Genomic DNA, 27,579 nt, shown 5'->3' with positions numbered 1-27,579 from the left:
TTTAAGGGAATTCAACTTAATCACGTAATCGATGTACTCTTTTCCTCTCTAAAGGAGGCTCTTTTTTTGTGTTTTGGCAATCACCACTACTCATCTGCAAACCAACATCTGCTCATGCATAAAATAAGGCATAAAATGATCTCTTTGCTAATCAGTAACTCCAAATCAAGAGGTTTTGTGACTACTGAATCCTCCCAGATTTATCATCAATGTGCAGAATTCGGTGAAGGCTAGTATTGTGTTTACAAACAGTGCATCATTTGGTTAAATTACTATAAATAGATGCAGTGTAGTATGTTTATTGGGTTGCGTCTGTGTTCTAATACGCCCACTGGACAGCCTGCAAATATTATATGTGAGCTATAAATTTCGAGCACAGAAGAGTGTTGCTAAATCATATTGGAATATACTGATACAGTGACAGTTATAATGCTTCAAATATTTCAGTGTACTGACTCCTGATGCTGTAACTTTTTTTGTGGTAGGGCCTCATGATACTAGAACCAAATGCCAAGATTTACTGACATCCAGTGGGCATATTGTGTCACTGCATGACCTGGTGAAGTTATGTAATTATGTATATTTATTTCCCTGAACGCTAAATAAATAAATAACGTAGATGTGTCAGTTGTATGTATAGGACATTTAACACTTCTCTTGTATGGAAATGCTTATGTATGCTCTCTCTTTTTAGAGCTAGTTTAAAAAAATGTGTTGTTTGTCCGTGTACTCTGTTGTAGGGGGATTTGGGCCACATGAAGAATAACAATAATATAATATATATAATAGTAATTAGCATTTTTAAACCCACTGAGTCAATGCTAAAATCTGGTAACATCTGGTAAAATCTAATAACATTTGTACGGCCGCTGATAACATGCCTTTTTTGATGATTTGTTTCTTAACCCTATATAGCCACATATATGTATCATAGTTGATACATAAGTTTTGAGCTATGTGATATTTTTTTCCTTGGAAAAAAAAACCGGATGTATCATATTACCAAGTTTAAGAATAAGTATTTTTGAAATTTTGACTTTTTGGTCCGAGGGACAATTGAAGACTTAGAGTTTAAAGTATTTTATGTTGCTGCCAGTCATTCAGAAGCCTGATAACAATTCTGATTATCTGATTCTGGTGTGTTGGGGAAGGGAAATACAGAAAAAAGACTGGGTAGGTGCCCTCCAGGACTGGAGTTGGTAACCCTGGTCTAAGCACAGACAGTGGAGACGACTAAGTTGTCTGAGACCTGATGGTCTGGCCTTAGTTTTTCCCAGAAACTGGATGCATTCAACCGATTAGACTTAAAGGAGATCAAGCTGGGGAAAATGTAAACTCTCCAATGGTTGGAAGGCAAACTTGCACCCTCTTGGCCCTTTATGGATTTGTTTTGACACCAGTGCTTTAAAGTGTCCGTGACACTCGATCAGGTGTCCATTGTTTCTGACTGTCCTGCTGAGAAATCCAGCACATGCCGGTTCCTGCAACCAGGAAAACCAGTACCAAAACACAACAAACTCAGTTTAGCAGCCTGGTACCGTTACTTATTTGTACTCCTTACACACAACTCAACAGTCCTCTTTCAAGTTCCTGTTGTACGTGAGCACTCATTCATGCACGTGCACACACTACTACTTGGGAACTGATTAGTAGTATTGCGCTTTTTCCCTGACGTTACCATGGCAACAAGAGGGGTCCCATTTAGCTCCCACTGACCAAGTGACTTTATAGCATATCTTTATAGTGGGACATTTACAGAGTATATAAAAAAGGTGTGAGTGATTATTTTAATTTGGTGAATTAAATCCTTGCAGCGTCAGGGTATGACTATCAGAACATCTGCTTCTTAGTTTAAAGAGCTTTGGTTTTCATCACAGCACAACACTCGTGTAGTTTGCATCCAATCTCAATGCTTATGGATACTCCAGTATCTTTTTACATTCAAGAAACATGCTGCTTTGATTGATTAAAAACTACATTGTCTACTAGCATAGGTGAAAATTTGACTTTAAGACTGTAAATCAGGGGTGTCAAACTCATTTTTTGTCGCGGGCCACGAGGTAGTTTCAATTACATCCGGAGGGCCATTATGTCTTCCAACTAGGCTGCCAAAATTAATCGATTAATAAATTGACAGCTTTCTCGATCATGCTAATCGATAGATCATTTTTGGACATTCAAATTTAGTACAAATTGTTTGCAATTATTGATTTAAAATGAGGAAACAGGAAATCTACAATCTTCATTTGAATTTCCTCATAAAACAGAAAGTTGGCACTCATTGACTTTCTCGGGCCACACAAAATGATGCGGCGGGCCAGATTTGGCCCCTGGACGGCCACTTTGACACCTGTGCTGTAAATGGTTGTTTGTCTGTATAAGATTGGCAAATCCAGCATTCACCACCTCTTACTCTTTGTCAGCTTAAACCAGATAAAGCTTTATGTATCTTACACAGTGTATGCTTCCAAATCCACCATTCAAAAAATATGCTAGGTTATTTGGTTCATGTATAGACAAAATTAATGATTGCTGTGGTATCATGTTTTATTAAGGCTACTGTTTTTAATAAGATTCTCTGACACAAATTCACTGACACAAAATATGCTTCAAACGCTTACAAAGTGTTTCAATTGCTCTTAAAAATATAGCTGACCCTACGGACAAATAGGCTTAAGGACAGTTTTTCCCCACATCCATCAGAACTCTAAATTTGCGGTAACACAACACACATTCCCTTCTGAGGTAATATGAAAAGATGTTTGGGTGGTGATCTGCCTCCTACTAGCTGACTGAAGGTGAGTGAAAGACAGTGAGAGGTAAGTGACCTGTATCCATAACAGCAGAATGCCAAATTACAAGTCCGTAACTATCACTTATTTAGGTCTTTTGCCGAGTAAACGCAGCTTATGGAGAAGCACCACCAATTTCGTCATACGCAGTTTCTGGGTGTGATGACAAGTAGGCTTTTTGTTGTTGATGATGACGACAGGGCCTATGTCCGATTATTATTATTAATTATTATTATTACTCATCTTCATAGTATCTTTTATTGGTTTGGGGAGGGGAAATTCCTAGATGGGCATTTTTAAGCAAGAGTAGCAATTGTGTGTGGATGTAAAAAAACATCAAAAAACACTTTGATGCAGTCTAAGACAGATTTGTTCTCTCTTGGGTCTTAAGTGCAGATGTTGTTTATTCACAAGGCCAGACTTTCTCGATCATTCTCTCTCTCTCTCTCCTCACGACCCCTTTGCACATCACTCCCTGGCAACCCGAATTGAAATGCTATACAAGTAGCTCTAATTTGGCATCAAGATTATCAACAGATGTTCGTATTGTATTGCCATAGCCAATCACTTTTCTTCACCCAAGAGACCTCTTGTAGCAGGGTTAAACAGCTGTGTAAAAATGGACTGCCCTTCAAAACGAGTGGATTTTAGCAAGCTTGAAAAAATGAATTATTTTCTGTTTCTTGATCTTGACATGATTGTTTTGACAAAAGCATGTCACAGACATCATATCTGCCTGTGGGCATATGGTTCTTGCAACACAGTATTCATATAAAATTGATTTTTGTCACATTGAATATATATGTGTGGACTATATTATCACTGTCCTAAAGCAGACTATGGACAGGAGGGGCGTTACACCTAAAACCCACTGCAGGACAAGTCTCCTTCAGTTGAAAATATTAGGGATGGAGCCCTCAGTTTTGTGTCTTTGGCAGGTGTGGGACACCCTGAATCGGTGGCCAGCCAATCAGAGGGCACAAGGAGACGGACAATCATTCACGCTCACTCATACCTAGAGAAAATTTTAAGTGTACATCCAGCCTACCCTTCATGTCTTTGCGATGTGGGAGGAAACCAGAGTACCCTGTGGAAAAACCACGCAAGCCTGGGAAGAACAAACCCCACACAGTGGAAATCTTAGAACTAAATGAACATTTCCAATTAAACTTGAAGCAAGTTGTACAAATGAGCCTTGACTGGACTAATATTTCCAGAGAATCAAAACAATGGTGTATGGCAGATAACAGCCAGCAGATGTCTCCCTCTTACAGGAGAACAAACGATTGCTGACCTGCAAATTTATACATCTCTGTTCTCTAGCACCAGTGGCTGGCTGGCTTCTTAATGCAAAAGAGGTATGATGAATAGATTAGCCAGTTTTTACAAACACTTGGAGCTCGGTAAAGACATTTCACGGTGGATATTGGCACCGATTCACTCATTAATGAGATTGCCAGTAGAATTGGTCATCAGATCCTCCATGACCTCTTCTCATCCTACGGGTCAAAGTAATTATATAGCTTCTTTTTACTTGGCCAAAATTAATTTTGAGCTAACGTGATGTCAGTTTCCACTCCCCAGAAATATATGATTGTATTGTAGGAAAGAGAAATTACTAGATTTTACGGTGCAGGACTCAGACGTGAGTAGTTTACATTTACTTGAGTTACCTTTTGGGAAATATGTACTTCTGGTATTAATTTTACCATGCTGTACTTTATACTTTTACTTAAGTAGACGTGTGAAGAAGAAACACTACTTTTACTTCGACAGTCTTTATCTTTCTTCTATTTTTCCAATTTATTTCAATTTGTTTTATTTCATTTTTTGTATTTTTATTTTTATATTTTATTGAAAATTAGTTGTAATACCAAGCCACCTCCCCCCACAAATCTAAAGTGGTTCAGAAAATGAGATGAGATGAGGTTTACCACAAACCTGACCAACTACTTTTTTGAAATAATCAAATCAAATGTACAAAAACGTAATAATAATATTATTCAAAACATACTTGCATTACTTGAAAAAAATCTAAATTAACATAATACAAGCTTTTTATTTACTGAAATTTTCAGATACATTTTATTCAGGCCTTTTTGGAAAGTCAGGTAAACGTGACAAATGTGTCTTCTACCTCCACAAATGCACTACAATCCCCAAACACATCCTTCAACATTCTATTCCTTTTATAAAATGTATTTCTACTCTAAAGGTGAAAAACACTTCCACATGGTCATTTTGGTCAGGCAACAGAAATAAGTCTTTTTGGATGTGTGTCCTTCGGCGATGATTTGATGAAAAGCTCAATTTGACCTGAGACAAATGGGCCTTGTCACCCTGTGGGTCTTTGAGAAGCAGTTACCAAGTGAGATGCTGCTAGTGAGATAGTGGCTACAAAGTCTGTTTCCATTTTGTTTTTGAAAGAAACACACACACAAAAATAGAAACAATAACAAAGAACAGGTACAGGGATAGATAACAGAGTAACCAAGTAACCAATCAGAGTAACCAAGTAACCAACTGACTTAAAAACTGGATTAAATATATAATATAATAAAATACGGTCTCTGAAGGGACGATAGCAATGTCGCAGGCCGCCTCGACCGGGAAGCACGGTGAAGAGTCCTAGGGTACTCGGACGTTTCGTCGAAAGACGTTTGGTCACCGGGCGTTTGGTCGGCGGGGCGTTTGGTCGGCCGGGCGTTTGGTCGGCCGGGCGTTTGGTCGGCCGGGCGTTTGGTCGGCCGGGCGTTTGGTCGGCCGGGCGTTTGGTCGGCCGGGCGTTTGGTCGGCCGGGCGTTTGGTCGGCCGGGCGTTTGGTCGGCCGGGCGTTTGGTCGGCCGGGCGTTTGGTCGGCCGGGCGTTTGGTCGGCCGGGCGTTTGGTCGGCCGGGCGTTTGGTCGGCCGGGCGTTTGGTCGGCCGGGCGTTTGGTCGGCCGGGCGTTTGGTCGGCCGGGCGTTTGGTCGGCCGGGCGTTTGGTCGGCCGGGCGTTTGGTCGGCCGGGCGTTTGGTCGGCCGGGCGTTTGGTCGGCCGGGCGTTTGGTCGGCCGGGCGTTTGGTCGGCCGGGCGTTTGGTCGACCGGGTTCGCGAGTCCCGAGGTTTGAGTCACGAGACTTTCATTTGTTTAACCCTATTCACTCAATGTTAAATAATGGTCATTAAATCCCTATTCACCCAATGTTAAAATCGATCAATTGCATGCGAACCCGTTCTACCAAACGTCCGGGGACCAAACGTCTTTCGACGAAACGTCCGGTCACGGAGACCTAGGCTCGTATGGAACGATCTTTCTTTATTAAAACAATCATATCTCTGATTTTCCAAGCTCTATCAGTGCCAAATAAAAGTTGGACAATGATTTGAATCCAACTACCCTTACGAGGATGCCTATTATGGAAGATGAATGAACCACCAAGCTTTGAAAAGTAATGAAATATTTTAGCTCAAGGCTATTTAACCCTACCTCTAGTGCAAAATTAAACACTATCTCTCTACTCAACCTTTCCCCTCTTGTCACTATGATGTATTTATCTATGATTCTGCTTAGCTGCTGATTTTCCATTCGCGGTGGAAATTGACAGTAGCTGATCTTAAATCTCCAATGATGCCTTGCAAAGGAAAACTGTGAATACATTCATCATGTGCTTCACCTCGATTCGACCCAACCACCCCTCCACCCCGAACGCTTCCACCCATATCTCTTAAAATTTGCTGATCATATCTTATTCGTCCATCATTTACGGTGACTGACTCTCTTGCAGTCAGCTATATTTTAGCCATAACTTTGAATTCTCAACACCTCCTCCCGTCTTTAAATCCACAATGAATCCTCTCTTTCATTTCCATGGGCAATTGTCCCACCAGAGTGCCCTCAAAAATCAAGGCATTATCGGATGAAACATAGTAAATGCCAAAACTGGGGAAATTGGTTGCCACATTGCCTCTGTTTCACAGGTTATGATCTTTACAGGCTAAACATTCATTCATTTTCTGTATCGCTAATCCTCACAAGGGCCGCGTGGGGTGCTGGAGCCTAGTCCATCTTTTTTTTTTATACCTTTTTTTTAATGGCCGAACTTTTTGGGTGGTGGCAAATATTTCATGATGTGGTGTTTTTTTTAAATGTTATATTCACAAACATGGTTCCATAGTATTTTATGTTTGGTTATATGCACAGTTGTACCAACTCTAGACATTTTTGGTTGTTTGATATTATTCACTTCAATCAACAGCTATTCAAAAGTTACTTTTTTGGATTGGATAACCTTATTCATCCCGTTTTCGGGAAATTTCGTTGTCACAGTAGCAAGAGGGTGAGGATGCAGAAATAGGAAAGACATTTTAGACATAAATAGATAGGTAATAAGTAAGTTAATAAATAAATACATGAATAAATATATAAATAAATAAGCGTTTTGCTGACATATATATATATATATATATATATATATATATATATATATACATATATATATATATATACACATATACACATATACACATATATATACATATATACACACACATGTACATACACAGATGTACATGCATGCATACGGTAGGTCTTAACACTCAGCCATTTGTTTTGTTAAAGAGCCTGACACCTGTCTATATGAATGTGATTAAAAACATTTGAGAAAGAAAATCCTAAAAAAAAGCCAAAAAAACATTTTTCGAGCATGAAAGGATTACCAAGTCTGTGATGCATGAATATGAGCCTTCTCTGATTATCTTTTAAAAAAGAAGCTTATGATATTAAATGGACCTCAACCCAATGGAGTATGAGGGCAACTTTTCATTGGATTGTTCATACTTTAATGTCAAATTGTATTTCCAAGGAGATTCATTATTTTTCATTTTCAGCTCAGGTTTTTTATTTTTAGATTCACCTAGCAGATGAGCAGTGTGTTTGTCTGTATCCAATAGTGAATAATGAATGGAAAAATTAATAAATTAGTAAGCACTTTATTTTATTGGTGTAATTATTGCACCCTCAGTTCAACAGTCTTTTAGTACAGATTTTGTGTGTTTCTAAAAAATAAAAAAAAGGGTTAATTTCTCATATGTCTATATTCTAGGCCTAGTTTTGCCCTACAGGCATCTACACTGTATTGTAGCACAGTCAGCAAAACCAGCGCTCAACATCTGTGAAACAAATAAAAGCCTAATCCTATCCTCTGGGAGGCAGTGACCATGAACGCTCTGCCATATGGACGGGCCAAAGTTTTCTAATGAGGCCAGGAGATGATTAATGCTAGTGGCTGCTTGCTATTGAATACTCTATTTGTCATCAACTCAAAAGGTGCCTTGTTGATGGAAAAAAAAATATTGTTAAAAGATCAATGAAATTATATATAAATGTGATACATATTAAAAGTCAGTGATAGTTTTAGTAAGTAAAGTGGCAAAGGGCAACATTGTTTTTTTAGAAATACTTTTTCTCCGGGCACTCCTGTTTCCTGTCACATCCCCTAAAACATGCAGGTAAGGCTAAACACTGTAAATTCCACCTACTTATGGGTGTGAGCCTTGTCCGTCTCCTTGTGTCCTGTGATTGGCTGGCCACTAATTTAGGGTTTCCCCCGCATGGTGCCGCCAGCATAAACCGTTAGGAAAATGAATGAATGCATAGTTGTTCACATTTTTTTAAGATGATCTGAAGTAGTAAACAAGCCGTTGCATTTCAATTGTTTTAAAAAAAAAAAAGTAAAAATGGTGTAGCCTTGTGAGACAGTGATGGACGTGACCTAGACGTACCTCCCCATCCAATCTCATCTCATTTTCTGAACCGCTTTATCCACACTAGGGTCACGGGGGTGCTGGAGCCTATCCTTGTTTATTGTATTGTTATGTCTTCTTGTTACATGGCCCTTAGCCTGGTGCTTTTTCTTGCCAAATAAATTGAATTGAATTGAATTGAATCCCAGCTGATTTCGGGCAACAGGCAGGGGACACCCTGAATTGGTGGCCAGCCAATCGCCGGGCAAAGGAGACAAACAACCATTCATGCTCACAATCACACCTAGGGGCAATTTAGAGTGTCTAATCAGCCCACCATGCATGTTTTTGGAATGTGGGAGGAAACTGGAGTACCCGTAGAAAACCCACGCATGCCCGGGGAGAACATGCAAACTCCACACAGTTGGACAGACGTGGATTTGAACCCAGGTCCCCCACTGTGAGGCCGACGTCCTCACCCTCTTGCTACTGTGACAACGAAATTTCACGAATACGGGATGAATAATGTTATCCAATCCAATCCAATCAATGTTAAAGTGGCACTATGCAGTATATATACTTTAAAAAAAAATTGTATACATCTTTGGTTCCCATCTTGCTTGTATTTATTTATTTATTTATTTTAAGTCGATAAAGAACTAGGTGAGGAGCAGGCTTTTGCAAGCGAGCAAGCCAAGCTGGGGGCTAAGTGGTGGACAGCAACAGAAAATTGGATCGGTAAAAATTAATTTGAGAACCAGATGTGGAAGCCGCCTATAGGCAGCGAATAAGACGTAAATTGATCATGTAACAAAAGAATCACACTTAAGAATCAGGAAGTGGAAACCTCCAGATTACTTTTCTCAGTGCTCAACACTCCCAATATTAGAAGGGCTGGAGGAAGAATATAGAGAGCAGGTAATTGCATAATAAGGCATTGTGATGTCATACCACGGCCAATTTGAAAACCTAGTCTTTGCAGAACAAATTCAATTGCAAACGTGTCTGTCATAAAATAGAAATATGTAGATATTTGACCTCTTATGCAGTTGGAAATTTTGGAAAATTACTTAAGATACAATCAGCTTCCTGCTATAACATTTTTGTGGGGGTTTATTTATATTAATAAGTAAGCTTCAAACATTAACTAAGCCACAAACTGTTCATCTAACTTGTTACCTTAAGTTGGACAAGTCTTGTGGAAAGGTTTTCGCCCCATAAATGTAGAAAAGTGTTAAAACCTGAAAAAAGTTTGACTAATTTCCTGTCATGGCATGATTGGTGATATAGAGGGTTAGGTTATTTCCCCATTACTCTCTCAATATAACTGAATCCCCAAATTCCATTATATTTATTGCACAACTTTGTCCATTGACCTTGCACCTATTTTCATTCTCTCACTTTGTTGAGACAAATAATCTATCAGTTCTGCACTCAGGTCACATATATGCTTTGTCTGCCTGCATCCTTTATCTTTACACCTGCAGGCTCTTGAAGGTTACTTTTATTGTTTGTTTTTTCTTAGTTTATTTGTTATTTCTTTCTGTCGATAACTTGCATATATATATATTTTATTCTTTTTTTTTTGTCAATAACTTTTTGCTGTAAGTTATTGTAAGCTTTTTGCTTTAAGCTCTAACATTGCAGCAAACGAGACTCTAGTGACTCTAGTTGTAGGAGGAGGATGATTATAACCAACAGTGAAAAAAGTGAAACAATTGCAAATGATAAAAGAGGGGTGACATTTTGTTTTTGTGGTATGTTTTTGTATAGGGCAATTTGCAGGAAACTGCAACTATGCATCACCATTTTTTCCGTGAAACTTTCATTGTCTCCACCAGAATATATACATATATATATATATATATATATATATATATATATATATATATATATATATATATATATATATATATATATATATATATATATATATACATATACATATACATATACATATACATACATATATATATATATACATACATATATATATATATATATATATATATATATATACACATACACATATATATACATATATATATACATATATACATATATATACATATACATATATATATACACATGTATATACACACACATACACACATACACACACACATACACACATACACAGACATATATATATATATAATAAAACTATTCAAATGTATGAGGTACTTTAATTACTATAGATTTAAATGCTGTTCTCTAAAATATATGTAAGTAAATGATGTCTCTAAATACTGTTTACATCATTTGTTTTTGTTTGGGTTTTTTTCAGGGGGGGTGGCCCACTATTTTCAGGGGATTCTTGTCATTGGTGTCAAAGCACACGACTAACAAAATGTTCTAAAATTTTTGCTTCTTCAGTGGTGGTGATGCAACAGCAAACCGCAACTGTTGTGTTCTTATTGGCGAACTATTTTGCTGGTCACGGTGAATCAAGAGAGCAAAGACGAAGGCTTCTACGTGTGGCCTCCAAAGTGGAATGGCTTGATTGTTGGGTTTGCTCTGCAGCCGTGTAAACATAAGCGTAGAGAACTCTTGCTACAATTACATTAGGCGGAATGTTTTTTTGGGCATGTACACTCGTTGCTAATGGCACTGCCCTTGTGTTTTGTATCCTGGTATATTTGGTCATATTGCTTTGTATTGAATAACAATGGTACATGTTGTCAGTGGTCAGATGGCGGTCGATGCTCACTTAGCTGCACTGCTGTGCTGTGACACCTGGCTGTGTTGTTTGAACATAGATCAGAAGTGAGTTCTGGACTTGTGGATGTGAATCTATAATGGGGTATCTGCTTGCCACATTTTATTTTGTCTTTCTACATATTTTTCTTCCTTTATTTCATCATGTTTACGTTCTCATTTGTAATGGACCAATGGACCAATTTCAATCTGCTAGTAATATTTCTTTCTTTGCTTGAGACTAATGATTTTTTAAGCAGAAACATTATTAACAAGGCCTTGAAAAGCATTCATGCTCTTTTTTCACATTTTCCTCCTTTAGAATACAGATTTCATATGATCGACTAACATAAAATACTATATAATTGTTAAGTTTAAAGTAAATAACATGTTTTAAACATTCATATAGAATTAAAATGATAACAGTAATAATAATATTGAGTGTGATGATGCAGTTTCTGACTTTAAAGACTTTTTTCAATATTAGACAGAAAGCATATTCCATTTAATTGCTGACTAAATGTTTTCCAATGATCTTTATTTTTTGAGTCCTTCGAAAGAGAAAATACATTTGCTTAACAAACTAGCTGGTCTTGAAATTTTAGTGACCAATCACTGATCTTATCTTGATGCTGTCATGCGGAAGAGTGGAAGTCTGAAGACTGGGAAATAGCTGAGCATTGTAAAGCGTGGAAGAGTGTGGCAAAGGTGTTGATCAATTTCAAAATGCCAGCCTAGATAGAAAAAAAGGAGCTTGGGGGAAGTCATAAATAAATGAGGCTGAGCCACAGAACTGAGTGGGAGAATTAGTTGCTTGGATGCAATGGGGGTTAAGGGTGGGTGGTCATAGTTTCTGTATTTCTGTAAATATGCGTCACTTCAGATTTTAAATAAATAAATCAAATTTGGAAGATTGGATGAAGTCTGTATCTTGGATGAAAGAAAAAAAATGAGTTTGTTGTCAGTTTAGCTGTTCATTTGCTTTTTTGTGGTTTTGTTTTATGAATGGGAATAATGAGCATATCTTAATCAAATCAATATTGACTAAAATAATCTTTTTTCTCTTCTCAGAAAACATGGTTTTGTATAGAAGGTCTTTCATCTTAGAAATAATCCTTCAACATATATTTATAGTACAGTAAAACAGGGTTGAAACCCAAGTTACAAATACACCATCTTCGAACAAACTGCTTTTCACCCATTTAAAAAAATTAAAAAATAAAAATAAACTCCAAACATACACTTCCTGACACAAAAATCCTACACTTGATTTGCTGCTGTATTTGCCCCAGGTAATAATCAAATCATCAACCATGGACAAGTTTCCATTATAAGCAATTTCATGGATGGTAAAACCCATCTAAATTAATGCATGCCCCCTTGAATATACGGATGCAGTTATTCCAGTGAGAAAAATTATGTAATTTAATGTTTTTGTTTCCGATTGAATGAATGGAAGTCGAAAGAAACTGCCACAAGAGAGAGACAATTTGTCAAAGAAAAATACTTTATAAAAGCAAACCAGCTAGGAATGTCTCTTCCTGAGAAAGTACAAATGAACCACTGATTCTTTACTCAAAGAAGGCGTTGTCGCAGTGATTTGTCTTGCAGAACCACCCATTTTCTGTACTAGTCACAATTTTCAAGGTCTACGAATGGAGACTTTGAAGTGAGCATGAATGGATTTGAGCAAAACCTATCCCAAAGTCACTCAACATTAGGTCCTTACTCATTTAGAATTATTTTAGTTTTCAAGAGATTCAGTATTAAAGTTCATTCATTCATTCAATCATTTTCTGAACCGATTTACCCTCACTAGCAATGTTCCCTCTAATTTTTTGTTTGTCTGGGCAGAAAGACAACCTCCCTGAGCACACTGAGTACCGGTGTGAGCAACATCATTATTGCTCGCTATGGGCTCACCAGTATCACACCTGCCATAAGCAGGTGCATGTCTACTACACATAAATGACTTAGTAATAATAAAATGTAATGATTAATATCTATGAATGGGCGGCCCAGCGGATGAGTGGTTCGTGCGTCGGCTTCACAGCTAAAAAAAAAAATTGCCATTTTATTTTGTGCGCTCCATATGATTTGCTGTGCGGAGAGAAGACGAGAGTAGTGCGCAATTGCGCACTTACGCAGCTTAGAGGGAATATTGCTCACTAGGGTCAAGGGGGTGCTGGAGCCTATCCCAGCAGACTTCGGGCCAGAGGCGGGGGACACCCTGAATGCCAGCCAATCGCAGGGCACGAAGAGATGGACAACAATTCACGCCCAAACTCATACCTAGGGCCAATTTAGAGTGTCCAATCAGCCTACCATGCATGTTTTTGGAATGTGGGAGGAAACCGAAGTACCCGAAGGAAACCCACGCAGGCTCGGGGAGAACATGCAAACTCCACACAGGAGGACTTGAACCCAAGGGCTGTGAGGCCGACGTGCTAACCACTCGCGTCACCCGGCCACCCTAGTATTAAAGCTGACTATTGATTTTGTAGCTATAGTATACAAGATTAATAGATGACAACTTTTGTCTAATGACATTTGACAAAATGATAAGGCCTTCACACATCACATGCAAAATGTGTTTTCTTTCCTGATGGGAAATGTTGAAGTTTCACAAATAATCGATCTAAATCAGATACAGAAGCATATATAAAATAACAGCTTTTGATCATTTATGCAGAATACTACATTTCATTTTCAACAATTACAAAATAACATGTTTTTTTTTCTCCAAATTATAGATATACAATGCATTATCATGGTGTTCTCCACACATGAAAATTGGGTTAACTGAAAAGTGTGATGCTCAGGTAGCTCATGAAAGGAAATTCAGTTTTGTGTCCTAAATTTCTTAGCCACCTGCCATCGAGCAATGCAGGTGTAACACAATCTTATCCGCTCATCGAAAAATCCTACAAGATGTGCAGACTTCAGCACAGTAGCCTCACTGCACAGTGACTTGCCAGATGGTGATCGAGGAGGTGAGAATGGAATCAGGAATGACTTATACATAGTCATCATTGTTGGCAGCTTGAACCTTCGATCACCGAAAACAATTTCAGTTGCCTCTTCTTTTATAATTTCAGCTTTCTGTTTGTACTGCTTCACACCACTTAAATCCATGCAAGTTGATTTGTTGAATGGGGAAAAAAGTAGGTCGGCAGTAAGCAGAAAAGAATACACAAAAAAAGACACCATGCTGATAATGAGACCAAAAATACATCAAAGATTTTTGAGACTGGTAGCATCACAAGCCACATCAATTACAGTTTTTTTTTTTCACTTTTATTTGTGGTTAGAGCGACCTAGATTAGATCAAGTTGTTTTAAATATTTAAGAGATGTCACACACAAAATAACAACTTAATACATTTTACACACCCACAAATATATAAGTGTATTGTACCAGAACTGCTTTAATGGACAAAATGTTATGAGCATCATATATTTCTTCCAGATGAATTTGAATCTAAGTGGAAAGGTGGTTAGCATGTTGGCCTCACAGTTCTGGGTTTGTGGGTTTGATCTCAGGTTAGTCCTCACTGTTTGGAGTTTGCAAGTCCTCCCTGGGTTTGTGTGGGTTTTCTCCAGTTACTCCGTTTTCCACCTACATCCCAAAGACACCCCTGCGACCCTTGTGAGGATAAACTGAAAATGAATGAATGAATTTGAATCTTCACAAGCTCATTCTGACATTTGTGACCAGCTTTTGAATGTCCGTTATTTTAAGAGTGCCTTGTTTCATTTAAGAGTTCCGGTATCAGGATATTTGGGGTTGGTGGATGGGTGTGTTTTGCCTGTGTATCCTGTATGTGTAATTTGTATGCCTTTTTGCCTGATGTGTCCCTCTTGGCTTCCCTTCCCTTGTGTGACTCAGGTGTTTATAATTTGTCATCAACCCCTGTCTGTGTATTTAAACCCGTGTGGATGTCTTTTGTGGGAGCATCGTGTTTTGTAATGTTTTGCCTATTTGTTGGTGTGCATCTCCCCTATTTACTTTATCTTAACTTAACTTTTTCCCAGTTTTTATTGGTATGATTATTTTGCATTAAAATCCTGAGTTGTGCACCGACACTCCCCTCTCCTTTTTATGCTTCTGGCCACTGTGTTCAACTTTGAGAAAATTCAAACAAAGTTTCTTTAAAAGGAAAAAAAAATGCTTTCAAAAATGTGTCCCCTCATGCCTGGTCCTTGCTCTGCAACCCCATTTAAAGTAACCTCTGGGGGTGCTGTTGTTCTAAAAACCTATAAGCAGCATCACAGTTAGGCACAGGATAACCAGAGAGGACGAGAAGGGGGGGAGATAGAGAGAGAGCCAAAGCGGGGGTGGCGGGGGCTAGAAAGATATCACAGGACTTTGTACGTGGAAGTCATCGCACGTCGTCGGTCTAGCGTGCGTGCACAACACTAAACCTTTTAGTTACAACTGCAAGTATTTGATTGGACTGCATTGGACCGTTCTTGCATGCAATACTTCTGGACAACTCCTCTTATTCATCTGTGTTCTATTCATCCCTTGGACCTATTTTTGCATAAACGCGCGCCGCAGAGCTTTTAAAGATGCTCGTCGGCCGCAAATCATGTTGGAGGCAGTTGCAGGCTTCTTTTTTCCGACTGTTATGTCTCATTCCTACAGGATTCCCCGTGCGGAGTGTGGATATGCAGCGGGCTACCGACAACATTACAGTTCGCCAGGGCGACACAGCCATCATAAGGTAAACAAGGCTTGTTTTTATAAGTTTGTGCGGTCTCGCGCAGCATCACTTCTCTGCCTTCTCTGCTAGAGATTGGCGAGGAGTGGAAGAGAGCCGTGTTGACAATCTGGCCATGTGTAACTTTTCTTGTCACCTAGGTAATCGCACATTTTGCTGGTCATTGAATTGAATTGAATTGAGTGCTTTTATTGTCATTATATAAGTATAATGAGGCTTAAAGCTCCCACCACGAAGTGCACAAATAACAACAAAAAACAAACAGACTCATAATAAATCAATAAGTCATAAATAAAAAAAGTAGTCCACATAATGAGTAGTCACAACATAAATAAATGGGGAAGTGCACAAATAACAACAACAGATATAATAATCAACAAATAATACATAAATAAATAATCAATAAATAAGTTATAAATAAATAAGTAGTCAACATAATAAATCAGTAGTCTCATTTTCTGGACCGCTTTATCCTCATTAGGGTCGTGGGGGGTGCTGGAGACAATCCCAACTGACAGACGGACAACTCACACCCATACCTAGGGGCAATTTAGAGTGTCCAATCAGCCGATGTACCCGGAGGAAACCCACGCAGGCCTGGGGAGAACATGCAAACTCCACACAAGTGGGACGTGACATGGATTTGAACCCAGGACCCCAGACCTGTGAGGCCGACGCACTAACCCAGGGGTGGGCAAACTATTCCAGAAAGGGCCGCAGTGGGTACGGGTTTTCGTTCCAACCTATAAGAGGAAACCTTTCCACCAATCTGGTATCTTAGAATCAGTGGATTGCAGTCAGGTGCTTCTTGTTTCAGCAGAAACCTCATTGGTTGAACTGTTTGTGTTGGATCGGTTGGAAGAAAAACCTGCACCCACAGCGGCCCTCGAGGACTGGTTTGCCCACCTCTGCGCTAACCACTCGCTCCACCGGGCCGCCATAACTCGGTAGGAGTCAATATAATTTGTCGGTAGGAGTCAATATAATTTGTCGGTAGGAGTCAACATAATAAGTCGGTAGGAGTCAACATGGAATAAGTGGTCACGTAAATTAGTCGTACGTACAAAGTGACTAAAGTGGATAGGAGTTAGGTCCTCTTAGGTGCAGAGCTCGAGTTGAGTATGTTGATGGCTTTTGGGAAGAAACTGTCCTTGAGTCTGTTTGTCTTGGCTGTTACGGTCCTGTAGCGCCTGCCAGCGTTCTGACTCGACAAGTGTCCACACTGATACAAATTTTGTGCTGACATAGATATTCTCAGTTATTGTTGTTATTTTGGGAAAGTGTTTTTTTTTGAGAGCGAGAGAGGGATACATAAATGGAGCACGTATGCATTATTGAGCTTTTGTTCACAAGAACCTATTGTCAAATTACAACAAAAAAAGCAAAATGCGGTCCTTAAAAGCTCTGGAGTGAACGCAGCGCAAGTTTTGAGAACTAGTTTGAGTGAGAGTTATAAGTGCATGTGCAAGAAAATGCTGAATGAGTGTAGGATATAAACTTCATACTTTGTCTTTTCAAACATCCACTGTTTGTATTCCATTTGTTCCTCGCAGTCAATTTGAGTAATTCCTTTGCATCCTCTACATCACCATAATCACATCCTGGTGAATGCAAGCTGTCAACTCTGCAGGGCAGATGTCAGTGACCACGTGATGTAATCCATGGGTTTGTGACAGATTATGACTGATGATTCCCTCCATTCATTTTTGGCACTTGGCCCGTATGAGATCATAACACCACTACCACACGAACTTGGTCTTTTACCTCTTCAGTCTAGTAATTATAATCAGATTCAATGAGTGCAGGGATGCACTTAAGTACAGTGTCAAGAGACATCAATTTATTGTTAGGTTGCACCTGAATCTTTCCCAACTCTTTTAACTTGAATGATTGGTATACCATGAAGTACCAAAATGAAGAACTGCACTTTAGCATCATAAAATTTAAACCCAGAAAGAATTATACACCAGCCCTGTGAAAAATGCTTCCTCTCCCGAGGTCAAGAGACAACCTGATTATCCAAAATGGTTTCCTGACTACAAGATCTATCTTCAGCTAACCCCCTTATTACAGTGGGGTGCGACCATTACAATCCAGTGTGTTAGTGTGTTGGTCCTTACGTGACCTCTGGCTAAACTCAGTGGGGTGCACTAAATACAAGAACGTGAGGAAGTAAACAAGAAGGTTCAAAGCAGCCGTAATAGTGACAAAGAAGTCATAAGGTCAGAGCAGCAATAATTAAATTTAGCTTAAGTCATTCTAACTGCAGATATGCCAAACTGCTTTACTCAACAGTATTCTTTTTCTTGAATGGAAGATGTCGACATATTGTTATTGTCTCCGAAAGGAATATTTAACTAGAACTCTGATGTGTGCAGAAAATGACAAAAATAATTTTGTGATGTGTTAAAAAAGCTCTCAAAACTAAAGATACCAGCCAAATCCTTTTCACATTGTTTTGCCTATGATGAGATTGAATGGGAGGCAATCACGGTATCGATTACACTGCACATTGCCAAAGAAATACCAACTGTTGCAAATTAAGCTACTATCCACATCCTGACCCAGCTCAATCAGTTGTTGTGGTAGACAAAATAGTTCATTGTCTTCAGTGGGGCTGGTCACGGAGTTGTTAAGCAATCATGCCGCAATTTATCTTGGAACTTCACAGAATATTGAATTGAATTGAATTGAGTGCTTTTATTGTCATTATACAAGTATAATGAGATTTTAAGCTTTCACCACGTAGTGCACAAACAACAACAGACAGACAAATAAATAATCAATAAATAGAAATGAATAAATAAGTAGTCCAATGTTAGGTCAGCAGAGTGAAGCGGGCTTGCTCCGTCTGAGGTCCAGGATGAGTTCCGTGGTTTTTGGAGATGTGCAGCGCTAAGTCGCAACACTCGCTGAGTTGCTTAAATAATTATGGCTTTATTTATTGTTCCACTGGAAATGGCTTTTGTGCATAAATTAATGTTTATTTTAACATGCATTTTAACAACAAACAAGCAGACACATAGAAAATCAATACAGTGGCACCTCGACATACGATCTTAATCCGTTCCGGGACTGAGCTCGTATGTCGAGCTTCTCGTAACTCGAGCGAACGTTTCCCATTGAAATGAACTAAAAACAAATTAATTTGTTCCAACCCTCTGAAAAAACACCAAAAACAGTATATTTGATTGGAAAAACATTTTTATTTGTTCCAATTCGCCATATATTGACAACGTAATAAATAACTTTAATAGTAAGAGTGGTTTAATAGTACTAAAATGTGTTTAATATAACTAAAATTGGGCGGATTTCGCGGAGGTTACAGAGAGGGACAGAAAGAGGGGGCGGGGGGGTATCTTTCCACGATAACGCACTCGTAACGGAGCAAACAAATTTAAATCAACTTGGATTAATATATACAGACATACTCAAACATACGTTTAATGTAACTTTACACAAAACTGGATTCTAATTTTGTTTTAATCTTTTTTACCTTTGTAACGGGTTGACTCCACCCGCACGTTCAGCCGGAGTCTTCAAAACAAACGCACCAAGAGTTGTTTGTTTTTGTCTTCCCTTCAAAATATTTCGAGAATGACGCGCACAAATGTCATCACCTCTTTTCTACAAAATCTGAAAACTCTCCTGGTTGATGATCGGGGCAAATGTTTTGATAAAATCCACCGCAGCTTTCAAATTGGAACTATCATTTATCCACAATAAAAGAAGGCTCTCCATCTCGTCATGAATGTCACTGCGCCGGTGGGAAATTATAGTTCGTCCTTTGGAAGGCCTCTTCTCCTTAATTGCGTCCTTCTGCTTAAGGATGGTGGATATGGTTGACGTATTCCTCTCGTATTGCCGAGCAAACTCGGTGACACGTACACCACTCTCATATTTTTCAATTATTTCGCGCTTAATGTTGATTGTCAACGGTCGCCTTTTCTTTGCAAAACTCTGCCGATCCATTGTTGTTTACTTCGTATGTAAATGTAGTATGCATTGACGGGGGGGAAATGCAAAGCTCTGCCCCGTGCTCGTAGATATATTTTACACATGAAAGAAATGTGGCAAGACAGTGCCATAGCCACCTGGCTTGGTCGCATCTCGAAATTTTGATCGTATCTAGGGCAAATTATTCGATCGAATTTTGCATCTCGCAGGTAGAGCTGATCGTAGGTCGAGGTACAACTGTATATAGTAGGGATAAATAATCACAAAATAATCAATAAATTAGAAATAAATAAGTAGTCCCAGTGAGATGAGTAGAGCGGAGCGGGTTTGTTCTGTCTAAAGACCAGGATGAGTTCCACGGTTTTGTGAAATTCTGTCTTGTCTGTGGCTGACACCACACATTTGTTTGCACTGGTTTTGCTTACATATGGCAAAAAAAGATTGCAGCCTAGTATCTAATTTGCGTACCTTTTGCTGATCATCCCATGTGCCGACTGAGGCGGATTGATTCTGTGAATCATCAAAGGAACCTTTGTAGCTCGATTGGAAAATACCCATTTGGTATTTATAAAACAATTTAATTCCACGAATCAAGTTGAATAACGGCTTGTGATGACCTGTGACTGTGAGTACGTCTACTGTGGGCGGCACGACTGTGGCTGAAATGGTGACACTGAAAGTGGATGCTGCGGATGTATAAAACATTGTGTAGCCTGCATGCACTGCAAATGAGCCCATAGCAGTGCATTCAGCCACTGAAATAAAAAAAAAGCAAAAGCCCCTGAGCTGGAACATACTGAATGAATAAGAAAATATTTATTTCATATTCTATGCAGCAGTTGCCTCTTGGCAGAATATTGTTTTGGCCAGTTGCTTAAATAATCATGGCATTATTTATTGTACCACTGGAAATGGCTTCTGTGTATAAATTAAATGTTATTTTAAACTCCACTAGGAAACTAACATTTGGCTGTTTATTTTGTTTATTTACAAAAGTGACTAACACATTTTTCATATTTACAATTTAATTTTTGTTCCAAGTCATTGTGAATCAATGTCAAATGTAAGGATTAAGATCTTCTTAACCTCTAAATCAGGGGTCTCAAACGTGCGGCCCGCGGGCCAACTGCGGCCCTCGGGACGATAATTTGCGGCCCCCGTCTTAATATGAAAGATCGATTTTTTTTTTTTTTTTAATTTTTTTTTTAATTTTTTTTTTTTTTTTTTTTTTTACCCCTTTCCCCATGATGGCGCCGTTTAAGTGGCAGCCAGTGGCAGTAGCTCTGTCCACTCATGTTTTTCTTGTTTTACAGCATGTTTTACATGAAAAATTAGAGGGAACATTGACATGCACCTGCTTGTGGCAGGTGTGATACTGGTGTGCCGATAGCGAGCAATGATGATGTCGTGACCGGATGATTCGCCTAAAGACGTTTCGCCGACGGACGTTTGACAGACGGACAGGTCGTACTAGTATTTGTTAGTTTAATGATTAAATACAAATACTAGTATTTGTATTTAATCATTAAACGCTGTTTTCAGCTGGATTTGACCGAATTTGAGAGCATTTTGAGCCGTTTGGCGAATGGACGTCTATAGACGTTTTTTTGCCTCCATCGCGATATCATCCAGTATTTGTATTTAATCATTAAATGCTGTTTTAGGATGGATTTGACCCGATTGCTGTCATTTTACGGCTCGGTTCTGCTACATCTGCCTACCCAAGAGTGCTTATTCCCGGACTGCCATTGATGGTAGACGAACATTGATTTTTACTATAATTTGGACAACACCGGCGGCGGGCCGGATTAAAAATCCTAACGGGCCATATATGGCCCGCGGGCCGAGGTTGAAAAACTTGTACACACACGATCCGGCGGGGCGAGCGTTCGAATCCCGTTTCGGCGAAACCTCCGTTCGGCCGAATGAACGTTCGGTGGAACGTCCATTCGGCGACCTGCCCGTCTGTCAAACGTCCGTCGGCGAAACGTCTTTAGGCGAATCATCCGAGTACCGATGATGTCGCTCACACTGGTACTCAGTGCGCTCAGGGAGGTTGTCTTTCTGCTCAGACCAACAAAAAATTAGAGGGAACTTTGGTTCGGAGCTGAATGAACCAATCACGGTGAGGTATACGGCTCTGGAGGGCGGGACATCGGCCGGGCTGTCCAGTGCCTCGCTCACTCACTCATTCATTCCTCCAATCAGCTGGGCGGAGGAGAAGCCGTGAGGCCGATCACTCCGCTCGGCGCGCACACTCCTCCGCTGCTCTCAGCATAGAACTGAATGAGGCGCTATGATCCGTGATCCAGCCTGTGTCAGTGTCTGTAGCCATCTCCGCGATTGAAACGGAGAGCGAAAGTGCACATGCGCCACAAACCCGCGCGACTGAATGTGAAAGATCAACCCGAGACTCATTCCAAGTGGAAAAACATATTACAGAGCCCCAGAGATGTCTCTTTCAAAGCCTGCCGTGAAGAGAAAGGTCGGTGATGAGCACAGACAGTTTCAAGAAAAGTGGGGAGTGCAATATTTCTTTGTTGAACACAGGGGCACCCCGACGTGTCTCATTTACACTGAAAAAGTTGCGGTGCACAAGGAATACAATTTGAAACGTAATTGTACTACGAGACATGCTGAGGAGTACGAAAAATACCAGGGAGATGAGAGAGCCAACCAGGTTGCCAGTCTTAAAACACGTCTTCTGAGGCAACAGGATCTCTTCAAGAAGGCTACCAAAGACAGTAATGCAGCAGTCAAAGCTAGCTACGCCGTTTGTGAGTTGATTGATCCTGTGCTGTGATCCCAAATGGCTCATGGACTTGGCTTTTCTTGTTGATATCACACATGAGCTTAATGTACTGAACAAGAAGCTACAAGGCCAGGGGCAACTTGTCAGTGCTGCCTATAACAACGTGAGAGCATTCTGCACTAAACTTGTGTTATGGAAAGCCCAGCTCTCTCAGACAAACCTTTGCCATTTCCCAGCATGCAAGGCTCTCGTGGATGCAGGCACACCATTCAGTGGTGAGAAGTATGTCGAGGCCATTTCGAAGCTACAGGAGGAATTTGATCACAGATTTGCAGACTTCAAGACACACAAAGCCACATTTCAAATTTTTGCGGACCCCTTCTCCTTTGATGTGCAAGATGCCCCTCCTGAGCTTCAAATGGAGCTCATTGACCTGCAGTGCAACTCTGCACTCAAAGCCAAGTTCAGGGAGGTGAGTGGAGAAGCAGACAAGCTTGGGCAATTTTTGAGAGAGTTGACCCCCAGCTTCCCTGAACTTTCCCGATGGTTCAAGCGGACCATGTGCCTTTTTGGGAGCACATACTTGTGTGAGAAGCTCTTCTCCACCTTGAACTTCAATAAGTCCAAGTACAGGTCCAGACTTACTGATGAGCATCTTCAAGCTCTACTGAGGGTCTCCACTGCTTCCTCCCTCAAGCCAAATGTGACTATGTGAGAAGAAGCGCTGCCAGGTCTCTAGCAGCAAGGAGTAGGCAAGAGAAGCCGTGTTCAGAATATTTCATGTTCAATGTTCCATTCAAGTTCAGAAAGTTAAAGGTTAAAGAGCTGTTAATACAGACATTTGAAACGGAATAAAAATAATTCATTTTCTCTACTTAGCCAGCCAGTGTATATCTACTGTATGCTCATTAGTATTATTTGGTTTTGTATTACTGATTGATTTATTTTTTATTCATCTTAAAGTTAATTTATTTAATTCATTATTTTTTGTTAAAAAATAAAGATATTTGATAACGTTGGAATGTTTTATCAGTGCTTTTCTTGTGGAAATCCTGATGCGGCCCAGTCTCACCCAGACTCGGCCTCTAGCGGCCCCCAGGTAAATTGAGTTCGAGACCCCTGCTCTAAATCCTCTTTTCCCAAGAAGGGTAACATTAGATTAATCTTACAATGACGATTGGTTTTTCAAACAGCCATTACACACAACTTGCTATGATTAACATTTTCGCACATCATGAGCACGGCTGTAGAATACACTACACTTGTATTGGGATTATACAAGTGATCAAAGGATTGTAATTAACTTAAACGATTACTGAAAGTCTTCTATTAGTTTACAAGCTGCTTTAACATTGTGATCATTTGAATCTGCGCTTAGGGACATTTTACTCTAGGAATAGACTTCAGCATTTTCAATCTAGTGTACATACAAGGCGTACTTAGAACGCTTCATTTGCAAGCACCTTTATCGTGATTTGGGTTCTTGATTTAAATTATTTGAATACAAATAGTTGGATGAACATGTAGCACATTCAATAGCGGCCCATTTCAAAAGTACTACTTGTAATTTAGTTTTTCCGTATTGTGCCTGATAGTGTTCCAACTGTATGGTTAATTTACATAATTCTGGCCCCACATTAATTTGTGTGCACATGACTTGGCAGCTTGATCTGCCCAAAGGTCTGCCACTTCCCAGTCTGGGAGACTTTTTCAGGCCAGGGGTCAGCCATTTAATCAGGCCACCCCTGCATTGCCTCCATGGCCACAAACACACACACGCACACACACACGCACACAGGCAAACACACACAATTTGCGCCCTAAGTTTACTCCCCTACTCGGAACGCTTTTCTCTGTCCGATCCACGTTTTACAGACGTGATCTTGGCGCCGCAGCTGCCAGACATTTCACATATCGGTGTGTGTATGTATATGTGTATATATATATATATATATATATATATATATATATATATATATATATATATATATATATATATGTATATATGTATATATGTATATATGTATATATGTATATATGTATATATGTATATATGTATATATGTATATATGTATATATGTATATATGTATATATGTATATATGTATATATATATATGTATATATGTGTATATATGTGTGTGTATATATATATGTGTGTATATGTATATGTATATATGTATATATATATACATATACATATACATATACATATACATATACATATACATATACATATACATATACATATACATATACATATACATATACATATACATATACATATACATATATATACATATCAGTGGCAGTCGGTGCATTTTGTCGTAGCGCCTTCAAAGTGTCAATCCAACCCTCAAAAACTATTTTATGGCTATAAAACCTCAACTGCAGCTAGAGCTGTGACACATAAAAAATAATCAATAAATCAATGCACAAAAATGGGGTTAAATCCACTTCCTAAATGTAAATACTGGAGCTTTTCACACATTAAAACCAGGCCAGGGGGGCGATTTTCCCGGGAAAGGACAGCGATAAACGTCAATGGCGTACAGGCAAACATTGCCCGAAAATGGGGTAAAATCCAGCCGAAAACAGCATTTATTGATTTAAATACAAATTTTTTAGACATCAGAACCGGGCCCGGAGTATCATTTCCCCGGTAAAAAGACAGCGATGAACGTCGATACGTCCATACATGAAATGACAAAAAATGCACTAAAATGAGGTCAAATCCACTTCCTAGCTGCATCTATTGACTGAATACAAATACTGGAGCTTTTGAGACATTACAACCAGGCCAGGGAGGTGATTTCCTCGGGAAAAGACAGCGATGGACGTCAATGGCGAAATGGCAAAAATTAAACTGGGATAAAATCCACATCCGAGCAGCATTTAGTGATTAAATACAAACACTGGAGCTTAAATACAAACACTGGATCTTTTCAGATATGAGAACCGGGCCCACAATTGAAATATTATTTAGGAATATAGCCATATTTTACTCACCAAAAATCCTTTTTAGCTGTACACAATATCCATCCTCCTTTCTTTCTTCCTTCTTTCCTATCGCCATCGAAGCTAATGATGAAAGTCGAACCTGTCCTGTCATATTTCTGGCATAGTCCGTTTTGAAAATGGCTTTAAATCAAAACAACAATATACTATTTGCTTGTGGAGCTAAGTTAGCGCACTGAAAGTGCCGCACACACCATTTTCCCGGCTGTAACAGGCTTGACCGCCCTTTCTTAATGATGTCCATTTTTTTCTGGTAGAGTCTGTCTGGAAAATAGCTTTGTGAGAGAAATCTGCAACAGAATCCATTTGTTTTTGCCACTGTCGGCCATTGTGGGTGAAGTTTGCGATCTCTGACTGCTTTGGCCCGCCTACTAGCCAATCATAGTTGCTGAAAGCAATGACATGTCCCAGCCAGCAAAATGCCAACGCCTATGAAAAATCATTGTGGGGTTGCCAATTCGAAATCTGATTGGTTAAAAGCAACAGTCTTGTTTAATGCAGCAGACCCCGCAGAACTGATTTTGAAGGCTTTGAGGCAGATCTGATCTGGCAACAAATAATGGCTGAAATGTGATTGGTTAAATGCTTCAATATGAAAACACATCTGGAAGCAGTGCAACCAGGCGGGAAAGCAATGAAAGGAAGCTAACAGACCTGCATGTGTGTATATATGCATGTGTGTATATACGCATTTGTGTATATATGTATGTACAAGTGTGTATATATATGCATATATATATGTGTATATATATATATGTGTGTATATATGTGAATGTGTGTATGTATGTGTGTTTATGTGTATATGTGTGTGTATGCGTATATTTGTATTAGTATGTATATGTGTATGTATGTATATATATATATGTGTATGTCGGCCTCACAGTGGGGGACCTGGTTTCAAATCCAGGTCGGTCCACCTGTGTGGAGTTTGCTTGTTCTCCAAGGGTTTTGTCCGGTGTCCTCCCATATTCCAAAAACATGTGTGGTTGGCTGGTTGGACACTCTAAATTGCCCCTAGGTATGAGTGTGAGCGTGAATGGTTGTTCATCTCCTCGTGGCCTTCGATTGGCTGGCAACTAATTTAGGATTGCCATCTGCTATTGTTGGCTGGGATAGACTCTAGCACCCCCCACCACTCCTATGAGCATAATCGGTACTGAAAAGGAATGAATAAATAATCACTTTTTTTGGGAAATGATGAAGTGGTGTAAGGCATTACTACTTAAAGCTGCTTTTAAGTCTCAATCAACTGTTATGAAACCCTCTGCCGTGGTGAAACAAAGCCTGATTTAATATCCCAATTCAATAACGAGAGTGTCCAAAAGACCTCCACCCTGGGGTTGGATATTTGGTGCTCAGACTTCCTGAATGTCTAGACTGTGTAACAAAGTTGGACTTTGTGCCTGGCAGTGTGAAGTCTAATTTCTGGCATGCTTTGGTGACAGAACACAGCTCTTTCTAAGAAGCAGAGGCATCTTCATAAGTAGTTAAGGAGGAAAAAAACTGACAATATTGAGGAAATAAGCAGGGATGGAAACGAGAAAAAAGATTGATCTCTGCGTGGGTGGAAATGTCAATGTGCTCCAGGCTATGCATTTTCTACTTGTGGAGGCTGCCATCTGTCCCTTTTCCCCCATTCAGTAGTTGTATATTTTTGCACAATACATCCTTTCTATCAAAAGGTCCGTTACTGGTTTGTCCATTGTCGTAGGACATTTTAATCATAATCATAATCACTTTGAAGTGTCCACGTTCCCCAAAAAATCTTGACTTTGGATTCTGAGGCTATCTTTCTTCCAAACATAGTTTGTTTTCATTATATAATAGAATTTTAGGTTTTCTCTATTAATAGTTTATCTGAGTCGGAAGTATAAACTGAAATGAATCTGTATTTCATTTTTGTTTGAGTGTCATTGTTA

The 27,579-nt window shown here is 39.4% G+C and overlaps 1 protein-coding gene across 2 annotated transcripts in view; it reads left to right on the top strand.

Annotated features, from left to right (window-relative positions):
• lsamp (limbic system associated membrane protein) overlaps positions 1-27,579 on the top strand; it is an 89,684-nt gene that overhangs the window by 24,264 nt on the left and 37,841 nt on the right. Inside the window, exon 2 of one of the 2 annotated variants that reach the window (XM_077612108.1) lies at positions 15,860-15,938. In XM_077612108.1, the coding sequence (XP_077468234.1) occupies positions 15,860-15,938 (79 nt within the window). Of the gene's footprint in view, positions 1-15,580; positions 15,939-27,579 lie in introns of those variants that run through there. The other variant, XM_077612107.1, reaches the window with a different exon arrangement.

The sequence above is a fragment of the Stigmatopora argus genome, chromosome 10 (assembly GCF_051989625.1).
Source record: "Stigmatopora argus isolate UIUO_Sarg chromosome 10, RoL_Sarg_1.0, whole genome shotgun sequence".
In the NCBI taxonomy this organism is placed as follows: domain Eukaryota; kingdom Metazoa; phylum Chordata; class Actinopteri; order Syngnathiformes; family Syngnathidae; genus Stigmatopora; species Stigmatopora argus.
This window is presented reverse-complemented; position numbering and strand designations above follow the sequence as displayed.